The 11,448-nt window shown below is 56.6% G+C and overlaps 3 protein-coding genes across 3 annotated transcripts; 2 read left to right on the forward strand and 1 right to left on the reverse strand.

The window, feature by feature from the left end:
* Positions 1-1,540: 1,540 nt before the first annotated feature.
* CDEST_05908 (Putative phosphatidate cytidylyltransferase) lies at positions 1,541-4,131 on the forward strand. The gene is made up of 5 exons (XM_062922067.1): positions 1,541-2,094; positions 2,250-2,634; positions 2,735-3,081; positions 3,143-3,607; positions 3,667-4,131. Exons 1-5 carry the CDS (start codon positions 1,948-1,950, stop codon positions 3,706-3,708), a joined length of 1,386 nt encoding a protein of 461 aa, XP_062778118.1. The 5' UTR covers positions 1,541-1,947; the 3' UTR covers positions 3,709-4,131.
* A 261-nt stretch (positions 4,132-4,392) lies between these two features.
* Positions 4,393-5,606, forward strand: CDEST_05909 (Putative class II aldolase/adducin). The gene has a single exon (XM_062922068.1). The coding sequence runs from the start codon at positions 4,678-4,680 to the stop codon at positions 5,602-5,604; it is 927 nt and encodes a 308-aa protein (XP_062778119.1). The 5' UTR covers positions 4,393-4,677; the 3' UTR covers positions 5,605-5,606.
* A 1-nt stretch (position 5,607) lies between these two features.
* CDEST_05910 (Putative ABC transporter-like, ATP-binding domain, AAA+ ATPase domain, CDR ABC transporter) lies at positions 5,608-10,958 on the reverse strand. The gene is made up of 2 exons (XM_062922069.1): positions 7,656-10,958; positions 5,608-7,594 (listed from the first exon to the last, which is right to left on the reverse strand). Exons 1-2 carry the CDS (start codon positions 10,603-10,605, stop codon positions 5,775-5,777), a joined length of 4,770 nt encoding a protein of 1,589 aa, XP_062778120.1. The 5' UTR covers positions 10,606-10,958; the 3' UTR covers positions 5,608-5,774.
* Positions 10,959-11,448: the final 490 nt, after the last annotated feature.

The raw sequence follows: 11,448 nt of genomic DNA on the forward strand, positions 1-11,448 counted from the left end.
GCACCGAAGCAGGTACGCGAAAAGAGCGCGTCGGTGTGGCTTAGTCTCTGAAGTCTGAGCCACAGATATTCTAGCCACATTGAGCAGACAACGCACGGTCCATGCTGTGGCGGAGGGTTCCGAAGTAAGAAAAAGCTCGGGCCAAATGATAAAGGACGAAGGAAAGAAGGTCCTGACGAATGCGGTCGCTTACTTGCAGCTTGGTACTTGCAGCAGCAGCTCCTGAGTTCTTTTAGCTCAGAAAGAAGCGACGAATGACAGAGCTCGCGCCTCACGCGATGGAGAGCTGGCTTGGACACCGGGACACGTCGCATAGTCGCAACTATCAGCACAAGCCGGCCAAAGCAGTACGTAGAGGAAGCAGTGTATGCGGGATAGCATGTGATGATGTCAACCAGCGTCGGGAGCATTGTGTGTCGGCTTGGCCGGAGGTGGGCATTCTCGTTTTGGGCCAATCTCAAGCAAATCGTCGGCCACGGGACTAAGCCACTCGGGACTGGGCCTTTCGCAACTCGGGCACAGGTTAGTCCCTGAGACGGGGATTAGATTGTCGAGGCTGACCAACTCAACAATTTGATGGACAGGGGATGCTGCTCAGGTTCCGTTTTTTTGAGCCGTGCGAGCATAGGGAGCAAGGGTAGCGAACTTGATGTTTTTGAGTCTTTAGGTGGAGCAAAAGTCAACTCGGGTCAGATTTCCATCAGCTATTCCGCGTATTGAAAAAGAAGAAAGCGAAGCAGAATCAACTCATGCTCGTTATGGCGGACTTTGACGAGCGACCCGGAGCCCGAGCCGAAGACGGTCCAATGGTCCAATTGCAATATGATCTGATTACCTACCTGCGCAAGTGGTGCACGCTACGTATCGTTATCCACTGGGGGGCTTACCTAATCTCCGCGTTTCCCGCATCCCAGCTCCAGGAGGCAAGACCTCCCCCCCGGGAGCTTGACGTAACCTCTACCCCCTGGAGTCCCTTTCTCCTTGCCGCGCTAATTGCACCGTCATCACCCACCTAGACCAGCTGCCCGGGTGCGCTGCCTGCTGTGTGCGTTGTGCGTTGTGCGCTTGATGGTCTGCCAACTGGCTGCACACACAAGTACATACCAGCCTCAGCTGACTTACATGAGGGGAAATTCTTCGAAAATTTTTTTTTAGAAGGGAACTGCAGAATATAGATCATAATATAACGGGAAGCAAAAGAAAAAGACGGACAAGATAGAAGAAACAAGCGAGTCCCTAAAGAAGCAAACAGAGAAACAGAGTCTGCACCCACGGGTCTGGTTCCTGGTAAAGGAAAGGAAAAAAAAAAGGGTGGACTTGTCGACACTGGCAGGTGCCGGTACCCTGTACGCGATTGTGCAGTAATAATACATCATTCTCCAGTACAAATGATGCTCTTTTCCAAAGTACTCTGCACTAGTATCCAAGTACCTGCTTCCCCGCCCACTCGCATTGCGCGCCAGCTGGTGCCTTTCCCGCCTTTCCGCCCCCCCGTCAGTCTCTCCCTCTCTCTCTGCTGCTTTCGCTTTCGCGCCTTGCGTCTCTCTCTGTCTGTGTCCTCGGTTCAACACACAAACATCCACCGAAGAATCATCAACGCCGGCCCTTCGACCTTGCCGCGGCCACGATTCCCAAGCCTACCAAACTCCTTTGCTCAACTCTCCGATCGAAGTCCCTCGAACTCGAACTCGAACCCGACCTCGCCTGTCTGTCTAGTGCAACTCCACAACAGAGGAGAGCACCTCACCACCCGACGGCCCAATTTGCGCCGGCCCTCCGCCTCCAATCTTTGCCGCATCCGAACCTCCCGCTCTGCGATCCTTTCACGACGACAGCCTTTTCCAACTCCTTCGTCGCGTCGACCGAGTCTCCTGCTTCACCAGTAGACGCTGCCGACCGTCGCTCGCTCTCTCTTCCCCACAGCCCGCGAAACCCGCGCACACAGACATGATGGCACGCACGCGGAGGGGGGTTAAGTTTCCTCACAAGACCAATGGCCATGGTGACGGCCGCCGCTCGAGCTTCAGCGACGTCAGCGAAGATGGTTCGCCCTCCAAGCTCAAGACAGGCGCTGCCCTGGGCAACATCGCCGAAGTAAGTAAGCAAGCAAGCAAGCAAGCAAGCACATCCTCCCCTTCCCCTGCTTCTGTTTTATGCCGTGCTCTACCTGTATCATCATGTCGACCAAGAAGATTCGTCCGCTGCCCTCCCCTACCGTGCTCGTCACTAACATGCCTCGTCCCTCACAGCAGCCTCCTAAATCCCCCGAGGAGGAGAAGCGCGAAGCCTACGAGAAGAAGAAGGCAAATTTCCTGACCCGTACCTTTTGGACATTTGTCATGTTCGCTGGCTTCTTCGCCGCCCTCGTCATGGGCCACATCTACATCATTTGCATCATGACCGCCATCCAGATCATTTCCTTCAAGGAGGTCATTGCCATCGCCAGCGTGCCCAGCCGCGCCCGCCAGCTGCGCTCCGCCAAGAGCCTTAACTGGTACTGGCTGGCCACCACCATGTACTTCCTCTACGGCGAGAGCGTCATCTACTACTTCAAGCACATCGTCCTTGTCGACAAGGTCTTGCTGCCTCTGGCAACCCACCACCGCTTCATCAGCTTCATCCTGTACATCTTTGGTACGTTATGTCTCGGCGCCGCCCCGACTGATTTCCCCTTCCAACCAAGCAGGAACTCGCCCTGTGGCATACATGTACTGACGCGACGGACTTCTTGCAGGTTTTGTCTTCTTTGTTACCTCGCTTCAGGCCGGCCACTACAAGTTCCAGTTCACCCAGTTCGCCTGGACACACATGGCCCTGTACCTTATCGTCGTCCAAGCCCACTTCATTATGAACAACGTCTTCGAGGGCATGATTTGGTTCTTCCTTCCGGCCGCTATGGTCATCACCAACGACATCTGGGCCTACCTCTGCGGAATCACGTTCGGCCGCACTCAGCTGATCGCCCTCTCTCCCAAGAAGACGGTCGAGGGATTCGTTGGCGCGTGGGTCTTTACCATCATCTTTGGCATGCTCCTGACCAACGTCTTGATGCGCTCTGATTTCTTCCTCTGCCCTGTTAATGTGAGTAACTCCCTCGTACGACCTCCTTTGTCGACGCGCGCGCGGCTGCTAACTCGACCAGGACTTGGGCGCAAACATTTTCACCGGCCTTGAGTGCACGCGCAACCCCGTCTTCAACCCCAAGACGTACAGTCTGCCTCCTCTGTTCTTTCTGCCGCCCAACATGCACCAGACCTTCTCCTTCACCGTCGCCCCGATGCAGCTTCACACACTGGTTCTCGCAACCTTTGCCTCTTTGATCGCTCCCTTTGGCGGATTCTTCGCCTCGGGCCTCAAGCGCACCTTCAAGATCAAGGACTTTGGCGACTCGATTCCCGGCCACGGCGGCATGACAGACCGCATGGACTGCCAGTTCATCATGGGTTTCTTCACCTACATGTACTACCACTCTTTCATCGCTCTCCACAAAGTTAATCTCGGCAGTGTCATGGAGATGGCCGTCACTGGGTTGACCGTGGAGGAGCAGCTCGAGCTGGTGAGGGGTATGGGCCGTTATCTCAGCAACCAAGGAGTCTGGGGAGAGGAGGTTTGTGTCCCCAACTTATTGTTCGACGTGGGACTACCTGTACTGACCAACTTTGCCAGATCATCCGGTGCCTGGACAAGGCCGCGCAAGCCAAGAGGTGAAGGGAAACACCCCCGACGAGCGATACCGGGGCAGCGGATCACCGGCAGTATACTGCTATTTTAATGACGAAGTAATGCGAAATCTGGGACAATGTGCAGACTCGAGTGACGAGACACCTTCCATTCCCCGATTTCTCAAGGACAGTGAAGAAGAACTGTTTTTGGTGTCAGGCAGCTGGGGAAGAGGTAGGACTGCGCAGCGCGACGGGTAAACAAAAGCATTTGCGTAATGACGACGACGACAGTCGTCGTATAAGAGAATTTCTTGGTTTATGACGGGCGGGTGGAATTTGCATGGACTCGCTGCTGTAACATGATACATACCCTCTCGCGACCTTTTTTTTCTTCTTTTTCAAACATGACACGTCTCACTCTCCACGTCGCGCGCGGCATAGCAATTCGTGATCTGGCCTGACTGTTTCTGTGCATGTTTTGTATCCTATCTTTGCCAATCAAAGATTCGTGGATGAATCGATATGGCCGGAGCAAGTCTCTCGCGGAGCCGGGGGGTGTGCCACATGGAAGCCGATATCCGGCAGGCCGAATATTTGGACCGGGCCGGTTGGTTCCCGGTCTTCCGGTTGTTGTTTGGAGAAGCGATCCCGGTCGTACACGCCTGCCTACCTTATCTTGTCCCCGCAAACGCATGCCCCCGCTCCGGTAAAACCAACGCAGGGTATGATCCCCCGAATGACATTTACGGCTTTCGTAAGTGGCGCCTTATCAATCGAGCATCTCCATCCCCATCCATCTTCGTCTCCGTCTCCATCCGTCCTCTGCAGAGAACAAACAATATCGACTATTCTCCCCAACTTAGTACTGTTGAAAGACTCCGTCCGGTCTGACCTTTACTAGGCCACCCCATCCTGTTCTATTCATTCACTCGATTCCCTTTCCCCTCTCCCCGCGGAGCCCATTTCATCTACGGAGCCCGTAACCGATCGCTGGATAGACAGACAAAACCCCACCATGGCCCCGTCCGCCGTTGCCAACGATGCCGAGTCCCCGGTCGCAGAGGCCCGCGGAGCCGCCGTCGTGCCCAAGGAGGCATCGCACACCAAGCACGGCCATGAGCTCGTCAATAAGACGCCGCTGCAGGCCATGTCCCACGGCGACGTCGTGCTCGCCGGCATCCCCGAGTTTCCCGACTTCGCGTCCAAGCGTCAGTGGCAGCTCGAGCACATGGCCGCCGCGTTCCGCCACTGGGCCCGCGAGGGCTACGTCGACGGCATGAGCGGCCACATCTCCGTCCGGGACCCCGAGTTCCACGACGCCTTCTGGACGAACCCGCTCGGCCGCCATTTTGGACTGCTTAAGGCCAGCGACATGATCCTCGTCAACCTCGACGGCGCCGTCGTCGGCGGCAACCGCTCCAAGCCGCCCAACACGGCCGGCTTCCTCATCCACGCCGCCGTCCACAAGGCCCGCCCGGACGTCCATGCTGTCTGCCACAGCCACAGCCTCCACGGCAAGGCCTGGTCCGTCTTCGGCCGCCGCCTCGAGATGCTCACCCAGGACGCCTGCAAGTTTCGCGGCGACGCCCACAGCGTTTACAACAGCTACGGCGGCGTCGTCCTCGGCCCCGAGGAGGGCGAGGCTATCGCCAAGGCGCTCGGTCCCAGGGGCAAGGGTTGCATCCTGCGGAACCACGGCCTGTTGACCGTCGGCCAGACCGTGGACGAGGCTGCCTTTCTCTACACCTCCATGGAGCGCAGCTGCCGCGTCCAGCTGCTGGCTGAGGCGGCCGCCGCCAACGGGCTGGAAAAGGTCCTGATCACGGACGAGGAGGCGCAGTTCAATTTTGACGTCGAGAGCGACCCGGAAATCTGCTACTGCGAGTTCCAGGTGTATTATGACCTGGAGGACGAGTTGACGAATGGTGCCTTCAAGAAATAGATGTAGATGCAGCGTCGTCACCGTCAGCTGGTCTGAAACTCAGACAAAAGTAGCATTTGCAGTGTTGTAAAGGAGCATGAATGAGTTTTATGATTAAACCGATTGGAATAACAACATTATTTGAATCTAATCAACGCTACGGCATAGTATTCTGTATACCATACCATCAGTTATCCACTACCGCTCTTCTTCGTCTTCATCATCATGATCTTCTTGAAGGGGTTTTTACCCCTGAACTTTAGCCAGGTCCCGAGATAAACGACGAGGTAGTTGAACACGATGAACCCGCAAAAGATGCCAAAGTCGCGCCAGATGTTGCTGTAGTACACGCTGAATCCCGCACCAAACTCGTCGCCGACAGCGTACTGACAGAACTCGCAAACGCCACCGTCTCCTGTCTGCACAAATCCTCCGGCTTGCTGGATGTAGGGCTGCGTGTATTCTTCGCAGGACTGGTTCGGGGGTGGCTGATACCTAGCGAACTCGTCCGGCGCGCAACGAACGGGCTGTTCATGGATCGCAACGCCGAGGAAAGCTTCGAGCAAGTAGCGAAAAGGAGAAAGATGAAGCATCCAGGATCTCCAGAACGTTGGAAGCTGCATTGGAGGCACGACGACACCGCAGAAACTGACAACGAAAAGGAAGAAGATGGGAACGAGCAGAGACGCGAGAAGCTCGTTGGGGGCAAAGGCGGCGATGCCCTGGCCGAAGCTGACGTAATACAGCTCGAAGAGAATGACGAGGAGGAAGGCAAAGCCCGAGTTGAAACTGGGCAGGCGCCATCCAAAGACACCCCACCACCAGCAGTTGAAGTAGACGGCGCCGGCGACGATGGCGTAAGGGATCTCGACCAGCACGGCGGCCGTCGTCCACGCGAACCAGCTGTAGATCTTGGCGTTGTTCTCGCGCGACTGGAAGATCTGCCGCGACTGCAGGAACACAGGCTGGAGCTGCTGGATGAGGGGCGGGCTGATGGTGAGCGTCATGAAGATGGAGAAGAGCCGGTTCTGGTAGTCGATGGACGAGTAGCCGATCTTGTAAAAGGTAAAGGTATTGAAGAGGCCGGTGAGGATGTGCAGCATGAACTTGCCGACGATGTAGTTGGGCGTGCGCCAGTACGCGATGAAGGACCGCTTGACGACGGCCATGGTCTGCGTCATCAGCGGCATGGCGTACTCGCGATCGTCCTTGAGGCTCTTGGAGGGCTCGACGTCTCGTCTGCTGGACAGCATGTCGTCGATCTCGCGGGACCGAGTCTTCTTGTGCTCGGACTGTGCCCACACATCGCCCCAGTCCTTGCCCTTGTAGTTGGGGTCGCCCGCGCCGATGGCTTCGAGCATGTACTCGGCCGGGTTGCTGTTGGGGGGGCACTTGTGGGCGCCGTTCGACTCGAAGTATTGGATGAGCTCCTGGCTGTCATGCCCCAGGGGGCCGTGGTACGCAACCCGGCCGCCTGCCTTGAGAAGCAGAAGCTCGTCAAAGTCCTCGAACAGGACCGCCGACGGCTGGTGGATGGTGCAGAGCACGGCCTGGCCGGCGTCTGCCAGCTTGCGGAGGAAGCGGACGATGTTGAAGGCGGCGCCGGAATCAAGACCCGACGTCGGCTCGTCCAGGAACATGAGCAGCTCGGGCTTCGACGCCAGTTCGACCCCGATGGTGAGTCTCTTGCGCTGCTCTGCGTTGAGGCCCTCGCCCACTTTGCCGATCGTGGCCCCGGCGATGTCGCGCATCTCGAGGAGGTCGATGATGGTCTCGCAGTAGTCGAACTTTTCCTTCTTGGGTACCTCGCGCGGTTGACGAAGGAGGGCGGAGAACTGCAAGGCCTCCCGGACTGTTGCCGTGGGCTCGTGGATGTCCATCTGCTCGGCGAAGCCGGTTGCCCGCTGGAAGGACTTGGGGAGGGGCCGACCGTCGACGAGGAACTCGCCTGTGATGGTTCCAAAGTGGAGACGTTGAGCCAGGGCGTTAAGCAGGGTCGTCTTTCCGGCGCCTAGTAATCGTCGAGTCAGTCGTTGCCAGTCATACATAGAATTCATACTTTTTAAACATACCAGAGGCACCCATCAGGGCAGTGAGTTTGCCTGGGCGAACATAGCCATCGACATCCTTCAACAAGGCGCGCTCGCCCTTCTCATACGGAATGACGTAGTTGACGTTGCGAAATGTGAATACAGCCTCGTTTCGAGCCACTTGCTTCATCGTCTCCTGGTCACTCTTCTCCTTGGTCGGCATGTCGGCTGTCGCGGTTTCGGTACCGTTGCTCGGTTTGCCGGACTCCTCATCGCCCTTCTTCTCCCGGCCGCCGGTGGCGATGTTTTCTTCTAGCTTCTGGGGGACCTGTCCGCGCTTGAAGACCGTGATAGCACCGCCTCCGGTGTTGGGCTTCATGCGCTCCATGCCCAAGGCAGTCAGGATGACAAATGTGATGAAGAAAACCCAGAGGAAGCCGAAGTTGCGCCAAAGATGGGAACGACTGTAGGAGAACGAAGCCTCGATGTAGCTGGAGCCGGGCACAATAGTTTGGCCCGGCGGACTTCCCGCAAGGGCGCAGCCCTGGTACTCTGTTGACGCGTTGGGTCCTTGGGGGACCAAGTAAGGCGGGCCGCATTCGAGTTGACGGTTGTAGAACTCGTTGGACATCAGGCACTCGAAGCCGTACTGAAGCCAGTTGATCCATCGCAGCCACCCGAACCAGGGGCGCATTGAGCCAGGTGGAATCAGATATCCGGTGTAGACCACTATGATCTGCACAGATAGCCCAGTGAACCTGGTCGCATCATCCAGGGTTTTGCACCAGGCCGAGATGGCGCGGAAGAATGCGTAGGTGACCATGGTGACCAACCAGATGATGAGCGTGGCAATGAAGAACTGCGACGCTGTCCTTGCCAAGTTGGCCATCCAGTAGATGATGACGTTGAAGAGGAAAACCTGGATGAAGACCAAGGGCACATCGACGACCGTCTGAGCGATGGCGAAAGCGGCGGGCCGGTAGAAGGAGAAGGACTTGTGTTTGAGCAGGATGGGCTTCGACTCAAAGGCCGAAGTCTGCTCGGCAAGGGCCAGAAGCGCGTTGAACAAGAGGAGGAAGAACAGAGTGCCGCCGCGGGGAAACGCGCCGGCGGCGGTGTTGGGGAGATTGTAGAACAAGCTGCCGACGATGAGGCCCTGGAAAACCAGACCTCCCCATTTGCCAAAGAGAGACCCTCGATCGCCTGCCATGACCATGAACTGGCGTTGCGTGCAGTATATGACCTGCTTGTGGAACGGAATCTCGTAATTCTTCGTCTCGGTCTTCTTGGATTCGTGCTGCTGACGCTGCTCCATCTGCTGGGCAAGCTGAGACTCAAATTCTTGGACATCGCGCAGGTTCCTCTGGTACGCGTCACTGTTTCTGTACGCGGCGTCAAATGCTTCGGGCGTCCGGGGTATGCGGTCTTCCCACCCCTCGCGGATGTGGCGCTCATGCTTGTCGGTGACCGATGTGAGGAAGTCGGCGGTTGTCCACCGGTCCGGGCAGTCGAAGCCAAGATCGACAAAGTACTGCTTAGCCTCTTCAGAACGCCCGTAGTAAAGACATTTGCCAGAGTCAATCAGCAGCACCTTGTCGACGAGGTCATACAAGGACTCGCCCGCTTGATACAGCGACACGGCCGTCGACGTCTCTGCCATATTGGTCATGGCCCGGATTGATCGGACGTACTCCACGGCAGTGCTGGCGTCGAGGCCTTTGCTGGAGTTATCCCACCCCTGAACGGAGGCACGGGTGATCATGGCCTCGGCAATACTGACACGTTTTCTCTCGCCGCCAGAAACACCTCGTACGTACTCGTTACCGACCTTGGTCCCAAGCGTATGCTCGATCCAGAACAGCTTCGTAGCGACCCGCATGAACTCCTCAATGTAGTCTTTCCTGCTTTCTCCGTCGAGCCTCGACTCCTTGCCGGGAGTACGTGTCTGAAGAGCGAAGTTGAGAGTTCTCTGGACAGTGAGCGTTGGGTAGTGCAGGTCGTCCTCTGGGTTGTAAATGATTTCCCCGCGGAACTTCTTGCTCATCTCCTCGGAGGAGGCACCCCCATAGGTGACCTCTCCCTCGATGGCCTCGAATCCCGCTCGCTGGTTGCAAAAAGCCTTAAGAAACGTGCTGCAACCGGAACCGGGGCGGCCAAGGACGAGGAGAAGCTCACCCGGGCGAACACAGCCGTCGAAGTGACTGATGAGATCGCGCACCGGGGGCTTTGCAAAGGCAGCTTTCGGCCCGTGGGAGAGAAGGACCTTGATCTTGCGCGGCAGACCGAGGAAGATATCTCCAACCGTGGGCTGAAGGCTGGCGCCCACGCCAACGCCTTTGACGGTGAGATCGCGGAAGATAACACCGCTGTGTCTAGTCTTTTCTTCCTCGCTCTGTTCCTGGCGTGCTCGGCCGAAAATCCGAGACATGAGACGCTCGACCTCCTGCTGTTCCTCTCCCTGTTCAACGTCGGACTGATTTGTTGCGTTCGTCCGGCGGCGTGACAAGACCCGAAAGATGTCATCCTCAGTGAGGTTGCTGCTTTGGCTGCGCGCATTGGGTCGTTTGGTGTTGCTCGTGTTGGTCTTTAGGGGCGCAAATTGGGTGCTTTCGGTAGGAGACAAGACGTCTGAAGAAGCCGACGAGGGCGTCGAATCATCGACCAAAGCGACTGGCTTCTGTGAAGTCTCGTTGGACCTTTGAAAGGCTTGGCCGCTGTCTGCTGCCGTGGCGCCATTGCCCGAGAGGGTGATGGTGGAAGACGAAGCATCGTCACGAACAGTCGAGATATTCGCTGCAAAGTAGTTCGTGGAGGTGTGAGATTGGAATCTCTGTGCCGACTCCAAGTCATGGCCGGGGGCGTTGGAGATGTTCTGCTGAGCATCGTTGGAAAAGCTCATGGGCGTAGGACGACCGCTGGCCGGGGCGAAGCTGGGCGTCTCGGGGAAGCCGCCGGGGATGTCACAATCCCGAGGAGTGGGTTTCTCGTCCATATTGGCTTAAGCAAACTCAAGATAACGCGACGCAAAAGCTTTGTTGCAAGAGACAACTGAGACACGAAGAGAGATCCAACATAAGACTGTCGTTACTGAGAAGTGCGCGGCAAGGTGTGGTAGATGAATAGCATAGAGGACTGGGTCAACGGGACAAGACAGTTCAACACCAGCATGCATGAGACAAGAAATATGTCAGGACCGGTCTGCCAAGGCATTCCGCTTCTACTGAGAACGAACCACATGCCAATCAGGAAGACTCTAGAGTACTGGATCGTTTGCTATCATGGGTGACGCAAACAAACACTAGCAGCTGAAATGAGTGCAATTCGCAGCAAACCAACGGCGTTCGGTCTTCAGTTTCCGCCGGCTGGCGGTCGAGTCAAGATCTATGACGGTGTGTATCGAAGTTGTTGCTGGTAATCCCATGTTGGTCGCGTCACACAGCGCGCAGCGTTTGAGGGAGGCACCGAGTTTTGGAGCCATGTGGAGACAGCCGATTTTTCTTCTTTTGAAAAATCAACGAGCCTCATCTGGAACATTTAACACGTTCTTTCGTCATAGATCCACGGAGCCACGCGATGGTGTTGGCGCTGACAGGTTCTTGGGGCGATCTGCACGCACCATGACCGATTGGGGCTACATGCTAGCCGCTGATTCTCCAGCCCACCGGGCTTTTAACATGGGAATCCACGGACATTGTGTACTTCCGAAATGTGCGAGACGCGACCGCCGACCATCAGGGCGCACTGTCTCATACCATAAAGGCTGGTGGTTATGGGTAACAGCGGATGAATTCATCGAGGCATGCATGCTACTCGGGGCTTTCTGTAGCAATCCAAC

This window comes from Colletotrichum destructivum, chromosome 3, assembly GCF_034447905.1.
Source record: "Colletotrichum destructivum chromosome 3, complete sequence".
Classification (NCBI taxonomy): domain Eukaryota; kingdom Fungi; phylum Ascomycota; class Sordariomycetes; order Glomerellales; family Glomerellaceae; genus Colletotrichum; species Colletotrichum destructivum.